Here is a 15,583-nt window from a genome sequence, read left to right on the forward strand (position 1 = left end):
GCCCCGGAAATTTCAATTACAGTAATGGCTTTTTAGAGCGGAGATTTTGTATTAAGGTAAGGCCAACTCTTCAAAACCAAAGAGATTTCCTACTGTGAGTACATGTCATTATCTCTATTATAAATTGATAATTAAGACAATAACGACTGTGAATATATGAAAATCATACATGTGAACTGTGAAAAAAGACGTGAATAGGAAAGGGATCTTTGCAGTAATGAACACTTCCTGAGCAGTTGTAAAAATGAGGACTCAAAAAATTCAGGCCTGTATGGGATTTGAACCCATGACCTCTTCACTACTGCTCAGATAGTCTTCATTACTATGAAGATCACTTTCATATTAATGTCTTTATCTGCAGTTCACATTTATGATGTTCATATATTCACAGTCATTTATTCATCACTTCACTGGTTTATTTGGAACCAACATTATGACCAGCTCCCAGTTGGCTTGTTAGCTAAGTTGGTAGAGCACTGCCTAGGTATTGCAGAGGTCATGGGTTCAAATCAGTTCAAGCCTAACTTTTTTCAGGGTTTATTTTCATTACTGCTCAGGTAGTGTTTATTAATGCTAAGATGACTTTCATATTTAAGTCAATAATGTCCACAGTCTGTTCTAGGCATTACAAGTAATCCTGACGATTCTAAGAAAGAATAAAAAACATTCAGAAATCTCAGTTTTGGTGAAACATGGCACCCAGAATATTTGTAGCTTAAGCACCAAACAATGCAATACAAACATTAAAATTTAACAGAGATAGGCTGAAGGAAATCTAACCCTGGCTGTACAGATGTATACTAGCTCTTCTTACTACACCAGCCCTGATAACCTGATATTTCACCTCCTATATTTCTTGTATTCTATTTGTTCTGATGGAGGGCTAAAGCTCAAAACGTCAGCCTTGAAACACTTTATGGCGGCCAATTTACATTATCAACTCAGTTGATAAAACCAAAATTATCTTGTTATACTCCCCCAGTGCATAGCACTACAGTTTCTTTAGAAACTTATTCCCTTCTCTTCACTTCCTATTTGCCCAGATACATGAGAACCAGAAAAAAAATCACAGTAAACAGAATGTTTTTGTTGCATACACTATTGTTCTGTAAGTTTGCTATAAGTTAGCCCTATTAATCAGCAAATTGAAATTTGAAAATATTGGTTTGGGCTCGTGAGGGTAGCATAGCTGCTTCAGAAATAGGCTACTGCTCACTTTAAGTGAATAAAAATTTACATTCTTAAGTAACAACATTAATAGAACACAAATTATGAGTACTTAAGTTAGACATGAAACAATAAAACTTGAGAAAAACAAGAAAAATAGTTGCACAATTTATAGCGCCATATTTATTAAGTATGCCCCTTTCTGGCAGCTGGTATGTCAACTGATGTCTGCCACTGAGATGATGTCTGAGAAATGAATATTTAGCTGCTAGGTGAAGCAGGTTTTTTTATAACCCTCCTATTAATCTTTGTATCATGCATTGACAGCAAATTTTGACTTTTTTGTGCTTTCTGTAGCAGTACTTGGGACGAACTTTTCATCATCACTACCACTGGATTCTACACAATAAGTTTGTTTTTCTTAAGCAATAAAGAAATAAGAGTGCAACACTTGAGCAGGCTTTTTTCTGCTGGCTTTGTTTTTTTCTTATGAAAATAATCAGTACTAGACAAATATTGATGCAAATGGGTGTTATTGCATGATAACTTTTCCAGTGATTTTGATAGAATTGCACGGAAATTAATAGGTAGGTTGTAATGAATACTATTTTATTCTGATAGTTTTTATTATTAGGAATGTACAATTTTAATAATTCCTATGGACATATGTTCAACCACTATCTTTTAGTTTTTTTTTTCTTTTTGTGTGTAACTGAATGTAAAATTTCCCCTTCTGGAACATTAGACAAAAAAAATAAACATTACTCCCAGAGTCTTACAATGTTGCTTATTTCTTTTTTCTTATGTTATTTGACCTTGGAACACTTTCAGTTCCCTTTTCATTCCATGATGATTTCAACTTCTTATTTCCGTTTTTTTGGACTCTTGAACTTCTTATGCTTTGTTTCTTGTTGTTTGCATAACTTTTAGCAGGACCTCTGTTGCATTTTTTTCCTCTACAATCATATCTTGTGGATTTCTTGGAGGTGATTCCACTGAATGCATAAGCCACAGGTTTACCTTTTTTAACACTTTTTAACTGACCTGAAGAAGAGAGGAAATTAATTAACCCAGCTGCTGTTACTTTTCACAACTTTTTACTTTTTATTACTCTTCACCTATTTTTTAGGGTATTCATTTCAATTTCTACCAGCCTTTTATAAATTTATTTGCCTTTTGAATTTAACCTCCAACCAGCTCTATACTTGGATATGTAAACCCAGCCTTTTCTTTGTTACAAAGAGGAAATTGTGTGAGACTGAGACTCAAAAACAATTTTTCTAAGCCTTAAGGATGTGAGGATTCTGTAAGATGCAGGAATTAGTCCTAGAGGGCACACACATCCTCTGCCTTGATATAAATATCATGACTTTACCTAAATGGGGATTTTCTGTGGATGGGAAGATGCGTAACTGTCGACCTTGGAATTCTATTTTATGCCTTCTCAAAGCAAACATCACTCCATCTCTTTCCTGTAAAGAAAAGAAAACAAAAAAACATTCTGAGTGAAAGTGTACAGGGGACTTTGACTTAAATACCTTAACACAAAATGCTTGTTCATTTTGTGATTATGCTGGCTTTGTTTGTTGTGTATCCTAGACAGGTACAGTGGGACTGATCTTGGTTTACTTACCGTAAAGAGGATGAATCCAAAGCCCTTCCCTGCACCAGTTTTGCTGTCCCTAACAATTCGAACACCCTCAATTTCACCAAATTCACTGAAGGCTTGCCTCAGTGGTTCCTCCTCAGTATCTACAAATGAAATTTACAAAATGCCTCAAAGCATACAAGACTATAGGTCAAGGCTCATGATGTGGCAGATAATTAACCCTTTAACTCCCAAGAAGTCATGAGTAATTCTCCTGACTGTCTACTCTACAAGTCTTCTGATGTTACATCTGAGAATTTGGTATTGGATCAACTAATAATCCCCTAATTGATACTTTTCTTGGTCCTCACCACTTATCTCCTTGATTTGGTATCAATATTGTGAAGAGGAATTCTGTCTTGGTCACCCATGGGAGTTAAAGGGTTTACAGTCTGATATCACTATGATAATAGTTCATCATAGTTAGTACTTTAAATGTAATTGTAAACAGTGTTCTGAAACAATTATGGTAATATTAATAATACTTGTGATGATAATCATAATGATTAAAATAACTATAATAATAATAATAATAATAATAATAAAATTGAAAAAATAGAAACATGACTCTGGCAAGGTAACTATAGGCTAGTTGTTTGAAAAGCAGTCAGTGCTAAATCCAAGGTAAGTTGGCTTTGATTTGTTATGGGTGGCATAAATTGCTAAGCAACAATCAGCAACAAAATCTTTGAACTCCCACCTGTTCTTCCCCTGAATAATGTGGCACTTGATTTTCTAAGAATGTACAACACTGGATGGGGGGGGGGGGGGGGGTTGTAACTTGCATTGCAGTTAATTTTTTAAATGTGTATTAGATTGTGATCTTATCTCAGTGTCAGGAAAATGAAAAAGAAGGGAAAAGAAAAGGACAGTGAGAAAATTTACTTTGTAAAATTGTATAGAAAACAAAAACAGAACCAAATCAAAACATGACATAAACCTAGGTGAAGCCATGGATCAACTACAGCTCAGACTTGTTTTTAATTTTATTTATTCTTCCTAGTGGCTTAAGGCCTCAACAAAAACTTTTATACCATTTTAAAATGCTACTACATATCAACATGAAACACTAAACCCTGGGATTATTTCTCATATTTTAAACAAAATGGCCCTCTGGTGTCACTGTTAGGAGGAAGAAAATAAAAAAGTGTTGAAAAAGGGAGAGCACACCGAATAAATGTACACCATATGGAGTCTAAACATTTTGAAATTAGAAAGCCTTCCCTGTTCCAGAAACAAACTGCATTTATTGCCCAGGCAGAGATTAAATAAATTAATATCTCTCTAATTAATAGATTAAACCTAAATACTATGTAGTATCTGTGATAAGTTACAACTTAAATGTCACACAAGTATTTGATATTGAGCCTTGACCAAAAAAGATAACTTGACTTTGATGACTCACCAAAAGGTAAATTTCCGACAAATATTGATCTGGTGTGATCATGCTGACACCAAAAAGAAAAAGAGAATGTATATAAAGTTAAAAAATTGGCATAGGGTTACCATTCTATCTACTGGTGTTTGCTTTAGGTGATCATTCTTTCTATCGTTACATTTGATTTAACATTCCATTTTATGACTACAACTTATGTCTTCCTTCAAAAACTTAGCCCTCCTAGTGGGTAGGAGCATGCTATAGTATGGTATACAATTATCAGTGATTATAATGAATATAATTATATCTATTGGACAAAAACAAAGTGGTAATAAGCAATAGTTCTACCATACCTCAATATCTTTTCCAGTTATATCAACTCTGATGTGAAAACCACCAACTTCTAAACCATTACTGTTGGCAAAAAGAAGACAGAATTTGGTACATCAAGTTTTGTTAGACAACTTCATCATTCCTTACTTAACAGGTGATATACTATCTGCTCAATTTCATTAAACATGTATGAGATATTATTAATTAAAAAATTGAAGAATTATACAACAGATGGAGAAAGTTAAGTTAAAAACTTCAATCAACACCTGCTTAAAGATTTGACTGCACTCTTCCTCTCTTTGAATACAACATAGGCATTGATATTGTGTCGATCTGAATGAAACTCTCTTCTGTAAAAGAAAAAAGAACGCTTCATTAGGTAGTGCACAATTGATGCTACAAAACATATGTAATAACAACCTTTAGTTGCTATACTTCAAAACAACACAACAGGGTAAGGCAAATGTTTCTATTATATTTCTCCTCCAGAGGAGACAATCAGAAGACTAACAACTGTTTTGCATTTGTATTGAGCCATATAAATTTGATATACATGGCAACATTTTCAAATATTTACCTCTTACTAACCAAGTTTGAGGTCCAAACTGTAAGTTATGGACCAAGTTTTTCCAGCTTGGATTTATAGCTTGAGTTAAAAGCATGTGAGCCATAAATCCAAGCTGAAAATATAAGGAAATAACTAAAAAACTGTGTCTAACTACCTTATGAAGTCAAGCCTAAAGTGCAGAAACATATCAAAGATTGGATCAGAGCATGCACTCTGCAGAACTCAGTTTGCATATTTGCCTTGTACTGTTACTGAGGTTATTGAGGACAGATTTCCAATTTTGTACTTTAATCAATATTTACTGACAGTGTAATCAATTTGCTGCAAGCATTTTAAGGCCAATACAAGTCATGATGATTCACCTTTTAATAATGGGCCATTTTTCTCCTTGAGATTTTTTTAAATACTGCCACACAAAATTAAAGGAACAGATGAAACAATATACCACCTAAAATGACTAATTTGAAACAGGTGCTAAACACATGTTTGTAACATTACTTTTTCATTGCCACTTTTCTTGATAGACCTGGTTTGGCAAGCGCCTGCAAAAAAGAAGCACAATTAATAAGGTACAGAATGTACATGAAGCTTTAATTCATAATTGTACTTATGACAAACAAAGTTGCTCTCCAATAAGAAATTCGAGCACATTGCAAAAGGATATACATGTTTGATCATAGAGTTTCTGTTAACATCTCTTTCTTAGGAGAGACTGAAATGCTTCTTAGAAACAAGGTTTCTAGAGGTTTGCACGTGTGAATCAGCTCTAAAGCATTAGTTTGCGTATATCTCTCTCAGTTGCCTTGGTCACTTTCTTTGTCTTGTTTGATGTAGGATTCCCTTCAATGTCATTGCAAACTATCTTCCTCAAGTCCTTCCCAACACAAAATTAGCCCAAAAACATGCACATGGATGAGATATTAGGAACTGTTGTCTTGAGAACATGCATCAAAGACATTCAATACTGGATGATTTGTTATGAACCTTTATTCCTCAAAAACTATTGAATTTTTCATCTTTGGAAATTAACATGAGTATGAGAAAAGAGTGCTTGGTTTGATTTGCATCAAAAGTAAAACTATTTAATCAGAAGCAAATTAGAGTACTTTTCATAACAATTTGTACTGTGATATGACAGGTGTGAACAAAAAAACAGTCAACTGCAAAGAGAGAGGGTTCAGAATGCTATGATATGACTCATTACAGGGCTTCATTTCTTGGCCATCATACCTATTACACCCACAAATTTCATGCTTACTTAATGAGTTACTATTAACATCTAAATGAAGAAAATATTTAATAACCAATTTAAAATTGTAGACAAAAATCAAAGTATGACATTTGCAATCACAACTTCCCTTGTGCTCAGAGCAAACACATTTTAGGACATTGAGCATTTCAAGCTGCAAGTTTAAAGCTCTGGACAATCTCCCAGAAGCCATCAGGACTGACAAATAACTCAAGAATTAAAATGAAAATATTTTACTTGATGTTGTTTAGTAGTCTTTCACAGTCATGCACAAAATTAGACAATAACCACATAAATGAGTCATTGTTTTTCATTGTTGTCTTTGTCACAATTTTTCAGTGAGGGATCAATCCCCATCTCTCCTTTTTTGAAAAAGACTCCTGTCTTCCATGGTTTAAAGATGTAGGACTGCAAAGCCTAACAGCCTAGTAATATGACTGGCTAATTTACTGCCCAAGTACCATTTACAGAGGAAATCTCAACTTGGCCATAGAGAGGTAAGGTAAATAAGGTTGTTTAACATTTTTTACATTAATCAGGCTGCAGTGTCTAATGCTTAAGACCACCATTTGTGTTAAGCAGCTGATGAGCCAGTGCTGATCATCTCCAGCAAGGTGACCTACAGCCACTTCCAGTCACTTGACAAGTGACATGAGCAGCCATACTACACTATTTTTTTTTTATTTTTTGATTCATGTGATTTTCTAGATCAGTTGATTTACATTCAGTAATATAATAAAAAACACAACTTTAGTCTACCCTTTTTGACTTCACAGCTAGTGACAGTTTTGACTGCACTTGCCAAAACCTAAACCAGTTCCTACTTTTATAAATTTTTGTCACAAAGGGTTTTGAACATTGCACCATGTTGACACACATTACATGGTAAGTCTGTCTTCCATAAGGTCAATAACCATATAAATGAGTCACTGTTTTTCATTGTTGTCTTTGTCACAATTTTTCAGTGAGGGATCAATCCCCATCTCTTCTTTTTTGAAAAAGACTCCTGTCTTCCATGGTTTAAAGATGTAGGATTTTGGAATGTTGCCAAGCAGTGCCCCATAATAGGCCATGGCTTCCCTTGGGCAAACTACCTTTGATGTACCCTGATTACTATTATCAAGAATGCTACCATCCGCCATCTGTAAGATATCTATGCCATCCCTGCAGTTATTTTTCTTTTCCACATTTGCTGTATGTGAGCTATCTGATCCACTCTCTGTCCTGTGGTATTTTGATTCAGTTGCATCATATTTAAAGTTTTCTGGATTCACCCCAAGCTTAATCAATAGATAGTGCTTAATGGCATGAACTCCCCTTTCAACCACACTATGTGGAGGCTCTTTGAGAGGGTTATTTGATAAATTTAGCCCTGTTAGTGTCCTAATGACTCCTAACTCCAATGGGAGAAATTTGAGCTGATTTCTCCCTAACAACAATGTCTTTATATTCCTGTGCTCTCCAATGTTCTGTGGAATTTCATGAAGTTTGTTGTCTCTCAGATCAAGCCACACCAGATTTTGAAGACTGGGAAAAAACTCATCTGGTAAGAAGGATATGTTATTACCTTGTAGATAAAAATATTTCAGATGAGAAAGATTGAGTTCACCTAATCCTCTCGGAATTTTTTGAATGCCATTTATGTTCAAATCCAATGAATCAAGACCTTTCTTTGCAACAGTTTCTAATGCTTTCAAAATTCCCTTGTTCTGTTCATGAGGATCTTCCATGTTTCTGACAATACTGCCCACAAACTTGTGTATTAGCTTATCAGTTTTTGTCCAGCAATTACTGAAAAACTGCCAGGTTGTCAAAACATTACTCACTCAAAACCTGAAATATACTCTTAGCTCATTAATTATTAACAACTGTCTAGGATGAATATTTTATTCTTCTGAATTAAGGGTTACACTTAATAAGGCAACAAACTGTGAAAATAAATTGTTTCTTCCTGAATATGTCAATACAGTCAAAAGTATTGTTGGACCATATAAGCAAAGACAAGTAAACATGCCAGTGGAGGAGAAGATTTCTTTATCAGCTATTCCACAATATTATTTGCCTATTGAAACAAATACTCTGCAATTTGATGGAACAAACAATGGCAATAAATAAAATGTTTAAATCCTGGTTTGTAAGGGTTTTTCAGACAAAAAAACGACAACAACAACAAATTTAAGCAGCAGAAAATAAATCAAATGAAAAATGGTGACCAATTGCTGTGTTCAATTGCAGAAAATACTAGTGCAACAGAAAACTGGAAAGGAGACAAGGCTCATTAATTATTCAACCCATCAATTAAATTCCATTATCTTATTGGTGTTGGAAACCTGTTCAATAATTTTTGGCATTTATTCTTTTAATTTGTGGAATAAAATTTCAAGGATGACCAGCTTCACATATATCAGCATGTCAGGGATGCAAACAAATGAAATTAAACCAGTTCCACTCAATGATTATGTCTCACTCCATTGGTCCAGCCCAACTCTTGTGCACTACAGTAGTGAAAGTCCAGCCCAACTCTTGTGCACTACAGTAGTGAAAGTCCAGCCCAACTCTTGTGCACTACAGTAGTGAAAGTCCAGCCCAACTCTTGTGCACTACAGTAGTGAAACTCTAACCCAACTGTCAGAGCCAATTAAAACCCTTCAACTCCCACAAGTGATTGATGTGTAACTTCTCCCTGTAATATCCATACATTACCCCACAAATAGGTAATAAGAATACTCAAACTCATCAGGTAGAAGTTGTTATCTTGATCAAACACCAAATTCTCATAATTAATTAATAAGGAAATGTGTAGCAGCTAGAAGGTAGAATTAACAATCAGATCTTGGGAGTTAAAGGGTTAAAAAAATACCTACCTCCTAAGTTTGATCACTTAGTGATTCAAATAAATTTAAAATAAACTATAGCTTAAAAACCTCAAAGTGCCCCAAGTCCTACAGCTTGCTTTTAGTCGCAAATGTCGTGATTAGTGAGAATTGGTGAAGTTCTTAAGTCATGGTGGTTATCTTGTTTTCTTAAACAAAACATCTATTGAAGTTCTCCACAAAATTTTGTGTTAATTTTAGAGAACAGTCCTGCCGCTGGAAAAACAGAGTCAAGTGACTGCTGTCATAGTCATTTTGACTTGGTTTGATCAACTAGGGCATAAAATGGGAATCAAAAATATTCAAAATATATTGTCAGAAATATGGAAGATATGTTCCTGTACATCTTCTGTTCTCTACACTCTCTGTTCTATACATTGTGTTAAAGAATATTTATTTATTCCACAAATACTAGAAAGCACCTACCGCTGAGCGAAATCGAACACTCTCCACTTCACCATAAATGGCAAACATCTGTTTCAGTTTCTTAAAAAAAAAATTTAAAAGTGAACATCTCTTGTGGTTGCCAAAGCCATAGCCCTTACTTTTCTCTAGCAAATGTAAAATATCCCTGACTAACTGAGTTTACAAATTTTGACAACAGTTCACAGCAGTTCTTTCCAACTTTTTATCTATGCTTGCAACAAGTCACATACAGTGTATGGGAATTGATACTTCCTTGATCTAGGAAGTGATTTTCCTGGAAACCAAACATCAGCTTGCTCAGTGTCAATAAACCATATTCTACCAATTTAATAAGTTTCACACTATTGGTACCCAAACCTTTCACAAGGTTCTCAATAAGTTATCAAGTAGAAGGCCTATTACATGCAGTAATTGGCCAACAATTTTAGACCTTCTTCCCCATGGCTACATGTAAGGGAATGCTCTCCCACAAGATGGAGGCTCTCAAATGCTTTTTAATTAATTCTTTTGGAGGTGGATGCAAAGCAGTATGGCAGTCAGTTGGCTTGGTAAACATGCGCCAGGTAGAGGTTAGAAAAATGCTCAACTGGTGGGAAAAGGTAACAGCACATGTCTTGGTGGAATGCAAAAATGGCTTTAAAGAAAGTTGTCGGTCCATAAATTTTATGTCGCAGTGATTTGTATTAATTTTTATCAAAGTTAAGTGTTCTCAACTAACACACTTTATCTTAGAAAAAGGAGGCAGCTCAGAATCAAGGTACCCAGATTTTTAGGAGATAGTCAGCACTTAATGAAAATCCTGTTAGGTGACAATTTCTGGATTTTTAATAAAAGGCTGTACTTCTGATTATATATTGGTACTGACCTTTCTTGATAATGTCACAGGAAGGTTTCCCACAAAGACAGTCCTGGCTACTCTTTCTGGATTTTCTACTGCCTCACAGGATTTCTTGCATTTTTTACTAGGATTCTTAACCACCATATCTTCATCATCACTAAAAGAACACAATCCAGATGGTAATTGGTATTGAAATCACAGGTAAGGTAAAGAAAAAAACAACAAAAACAAACAAAACAAAATATTTTAATTCCAGCCATTTTAGCTAAGTCTGTTGTTTCCACACAGTTTGCTCTTTTTGTCACCTTATGCTCTGTGCAACACATGCTACTTTTGAAAAAAAGTTCAATCATTTAGTTGTGGCTTTACTTCAGAATTCACACCATTTCAGATATTATTATTTATGATTGTGTATTCTAGGTGAAGAAATAATTTCTGAATAGGTTTTGGGTTGAAAATTACTCTTACCTTAATACTTCCTTTCTTTTTCTTGAATGGCTGGTAAAATCTAGTATGTGTAAAACAAATTCCAAATCAAAACAAAATATCTGATTATAAAAGGTTCATAAAAGTCACATCTCAATAAACCTAATTAAATAAGCCCTAGACCTAAACCCTAACCATGAACTAATAAAGAAAAGAGCTAAATAGGAATTAACAAGCAGATAAAATTGTACCCATGTAAAACTTCTACTGAAAGGATCTTTCCACATCCTTGAAACTAACTGATGTTTTTTTAGATATCTCAAACCATTCCAATTATAGCATTGGTTTTAAAGTGCCTCTAACCCCCAGGAATTCTTTTCAACAATATAAATCTCCTTGTTTTACTGATACCAAATTAAAAAAGAATTGCTGTGACATCTATTTCACTGATTTTATTTTAATGAATTTCAAAGAACCCAAAATAGGCCTCCTTCATGTTCTCGACCAAAAAATAGGGTTAATGGGATTGGTTGGCTCATGACATCATCCCGGGAACCAATTCCACATAATTTAGTGAAAAAAACAGTTGCACCAAAACCAAGGAAATGTATTTGGAGGACAACTACCTTGAAGTGAACAAACCCAGTAAGAAAATAGGTTGATTTCTTTTAAGATTTGTTGATGGGCCAGCATGACACCTGCCATTTCCAAGAAATTTTAAATCTTTTGCCTTTGTTGATTAGTTCTAACCAGGATATCTTTTAATGACCTTCCTTTTCAACATCATACTGGGTTGGCTTTTAAATACTACTCTTGAGTGTAAATGGTTTTGAATAAGATTCCAATTCTCCATCACTGTGTTCTTGAAGTTAGGCAGAGCCAAAAGATATTGTGTTCCAAAGGGCAATATTTTCTTTAGAGTGCTATTTTCTTTGTTTTTGAGTGACTTTTCCCTCCCAGTAATATTAGCCTCAGAGATATATCTGTCCAAAATTTCACCTCGATATCCTTTAATCTTCAAGTGTATTTTGAAAATCTGTTTGTTTCTATTATATATGAGAAATTTTTTCTTCCTACTCAAAGAATGTTATTGAGTTAGTGCATATCAGAAATTGCAATTATGTCATTTTCCACAACACAGGACCATTGTGAATTTATGGTATCAACCAAAGCAGGTAATATTTCAAATAAAATAATTTCACTAAAATAATTTCTGTGAAGATGATTATCACCATATTACACTTAAGTTTACTGGCAGAAATTTCAAAAGTTAGTTTTTTCCATTTTGCGAACTTCACTCTAAATTCATAAAATTTCAGATTTCACTGTATAATATCATGAATAAAGAGACAACAGTCTTAAGAATGTACAAAAGTTTAACTTCCATCAAGTTGTTGATCCAACACCACTGTACATCATTTTCCTTTCACCTAAATTATTTGCATCACCTCTGCTTACCTGAGAGTTTTCACTGATTCCTTCTCAAATTTAAAAAGCAAATGTAAAAAATTATCAAACCTTGCTAGCTTTCACAAGCAAGCTTAAACTGTACACAGTGAACAAACAGAAGCATCACAAAATCCAAACTATGAAGTTGTGTTGGTTATGCAGTCATTCTTTGGTTGTAAATTTATGTTACAGCAAAATCCTTGAAATAAACATCCTTTTCAATTCAATACTGCTAATTCTTTAAAGCAAAGAAATTGTAATTTTTTTTAACCTGTATTTTTGGGAAATTTAACACTCCTTTCCTTTTATTGCACAATAAAAATTAAACTTAGACAGGACCTTTCATTTAAAATGCATATTATTAAGTTATTCATTGTCTTAGTAAGATAATAATTTTCCAAAACCAATTAAACAGAGGAAAATTACTGATTTCTTCACCTATAAGCCGAGCGATTTTTTCAGTATTTGACATTTGTTTGGCTTATAGCCGAGGGTTTGGGATTCAAAAAAAGTACAAATTTAATGTTAATGCAAAATGACCGTAAATTCTGTGACTGCAGCACTCTCTAGGTGACATGCCTTATAACTGTCATGACAACAACATATTTCCGACCACCAATCAGATTCTTTGCTTCCCATGCATTGAAAGACAATCTCACTCAACTCAGCAAAAACTCATCTCATTTCACATTACAAATGAAATGTTTGGTCTCTCTGCTGTGAAAACCACTCTGTTGCTTGCTTGTCTAGTTTGAGACACTTGGGAGCAAAACGGCCCATTTTTGCACATCTGGCAGACATCTTAAGTTTGCCAGAAAGAATAGTCGCCTGGTCTCTTCTCCAGTGTCACACCATGAACTTGCTAAGTCCATAATCTCAAGCAATTTCCGTGCTGTTTTCTACAGCCTCAGCTTCCACGATAACTTTTATCTTGAAAGCCATAGTATATGAAGAGCGGCGTGCTTTTGGCATGATGAGAAAAATAACAGTGACTAAGGAGATCCTCGATTGAAACATTTGTCAGGTTACAGTAACTGAGAGTATTGTTGTGTTTCTGCAGTCGTGTAGTAGTATTTACATCTTCACTGATTTGCTTTTTTTTCTTTCGTGTTTATTCTCATTCATTAACTTTTGTGTTCGTTGAGCCGTTTCCCAATTTTTTCCATGGGGTTCGCTCACTCAAATGACCGGTTATAATCAAGAATTTCACTCTCGGCTTATAGCCAATGGTTTTGCTTTTTCTTTTGGAAAACACAAGTCTGTTGGACGGTCTCTAACTTTTAGGGTCTCGGCTTATAGCCGAGGTCGACTTATAGGTGAAGAAATACGGTAGAACCACAAACATACTATTTCTTCCAACTCATAGTTTGAGCATGATTTCAAACATAGCTTCATTTGTTGCTGGCTCTTGTGATTTTTGTAAGAGATTAAGCCATGATAACTCACAGGCTAGGAAAGTGCACTTACCCACCAGGAGATGCTTGCTTTATACCACTATGTCCCAAAACTTTGTCGTTCTCATTGTCACAATATGTATTATCATCCCTCATAATTTGTATCATGGGTGAGAGAATAGCTTAGGACCTGCTTTACAGAATCCTATATAGCCACTCTTGAACCTGAACATAACTCATAATACCTTGATGTAGATCTCCAATTTCTTCACAATCTGTAAAGTTTCTCTCAAAATTCTGAGCATCCCTTGAAGGTGTTCTACATGTCTGAATGAAGAACATGAAACAAAATTTTACAAATGATTATCAAATTCTTGTTAAAGCCTAACAGCCTAGTAATATGACTGGCTAATTTACTGCCTAAGTACTTCACATACAATGTAATATCCTCAAATTTCTCTTCCCCCTCTTACCATAAAGTATCTGTACAATTGTGCATCTTTGAGCTATTTATTTGATAAGCTGAAGCATATATCTGAAGGACATACACATAGATGATTTCACCATTGACAAAATATTTCTTTTTTTATCCAAAAAATAAGTAGATTCCATGATGTCGTGGTTCTGCGCAGTAACAGATCCTAGAAGACATCATCAGCGACACTCTCAGCTTTTTCTGCCGCTTTTTCGCTCTCAACACAATTTGACATCATCTGTGATCTATTACTGATCAGAAGCATGACAACATGAATTCATCTATGATCCCCTCCTGAACAGACGTATAGCAGCAAGGACTCTATTTGTTAGTTAGTAGCATTTCTTACCTTTGGACCAATTGCCTCAAATTCAGGTTGAATTACTTTAGCTGAACTGAACAAGGAATTGAGTTTGTCACCTGCTCTTGTTTTACTTTCAGTTCTTGAATGTAATGCTTTGGATATTTCGCCAACTTTGTAACCAACTAACGCACTACAATTAGCCGACGTGACCGCCATTATCACTACTCAACTCATACCCAGTCCCTTGCTGGTCTCTCAAGGCCGAGGTCTACCCAAAAAAAGGTTTCACAGAAGAGTGACCCTAAAAGCCGGAACGGTGGAATGGCGGAATGGTGGAATGGCGGAATGGCGGAATGGCGGAATGGCGGAATGGGGGAATGGCGGAATGGTGGAATGGCGGAATGGCGGAATGGCGGAATGGCGGAATGGCAGAATGGCGGAATGGCGGAAAATGACCCCAAATCCTAGAATAAGGAACGGCGGAAAATGACCCAAATCCTAAAACACGGAACGGCGGAAAATGACCCCAAATCCTAAAACACGGAACGGCGGAAAATGACCTCAGATCCTAAACCATGGAACGGCGGAAAATGACCTCAGATCCTAAAACATGGAACGGTGGAAAATGACCCCAAATCCAAAAACACGGAACGGATGTCAGGGCATGTTGCACAAATTTTGTACAAAGACACCAAGCGCTTGGCTCATTTATCCCCACGACGATAACGCGTGTGACTAAAATTAAGTGCTCGAACCCTAAGCGAAACCCCCGCTTACTCGAACAAGATATTGACCCCATTTTATCCAGTCATTTGCTAGCAGCAAAAAAAAGACGGCATGGCGGAAAATTACCCCAAAGCCTAAAAGATTGAATTATAGGCAAGGCCAAAGGATCAAGAGAGCCAAATAAAAATCAAGTGTACCCACACTAATTTCCCCTTAGGAGGATAACTTCCTTGGATATTAAGTCAATACCGGAAAAAAATATCTTTGCTCGTAATAATGTTTAATATCATGCTGTGGATGTCCATTAACTAATTTATCAACCTCTCTTT

General features: G+C 35.2%; 1 protein-coding gene and 1 pseudogene across 1 annotated transcript; both read right to left on the minus strand.

The window, feature by feature from the left end:
* Positions 1–1,081: 1,081 nt before the first annotated feature.
* LOC131792114 (RNA-binding protein 34-like) lies at positions 1,082–14,754 on the minus strand (annotated as a pseudogene).
* Positions 5,644–9,635, minus strand: LOC131792115 (leucine-rich repeat-containing protein 27-like). Its single transcript, XM_066169489.1, has one exon. The coding sequence runs from the start codon at positions 8,071–8,073 to the stop codon at positions 7,270–7,272; it is 804 nt and encodes a 267-aa protein (XP_066025586.1). The 5' UTR covers positions 8,074–9,635; the 3' UTR covers positions 5,644–7,269.
* Positions 14,755–15,583: the final 829 nt, after the last annotated feature.

This window comes from Pocillopora verrucosa, chromosome 7 (genome assembly GCF_036669915.1).
Source record: "Pocillopora verrucosa isolate sample1 chromosome 7, ASM3666991v2, whole genome shotgun sequence".
NCBI classification, from domain to species: Eukaryota; Metazoa; Cnidaria; class Anthozoa; order Scleractinia; family Pocilloporidae; genus Pocillopora; species Pocillopora verrucosa.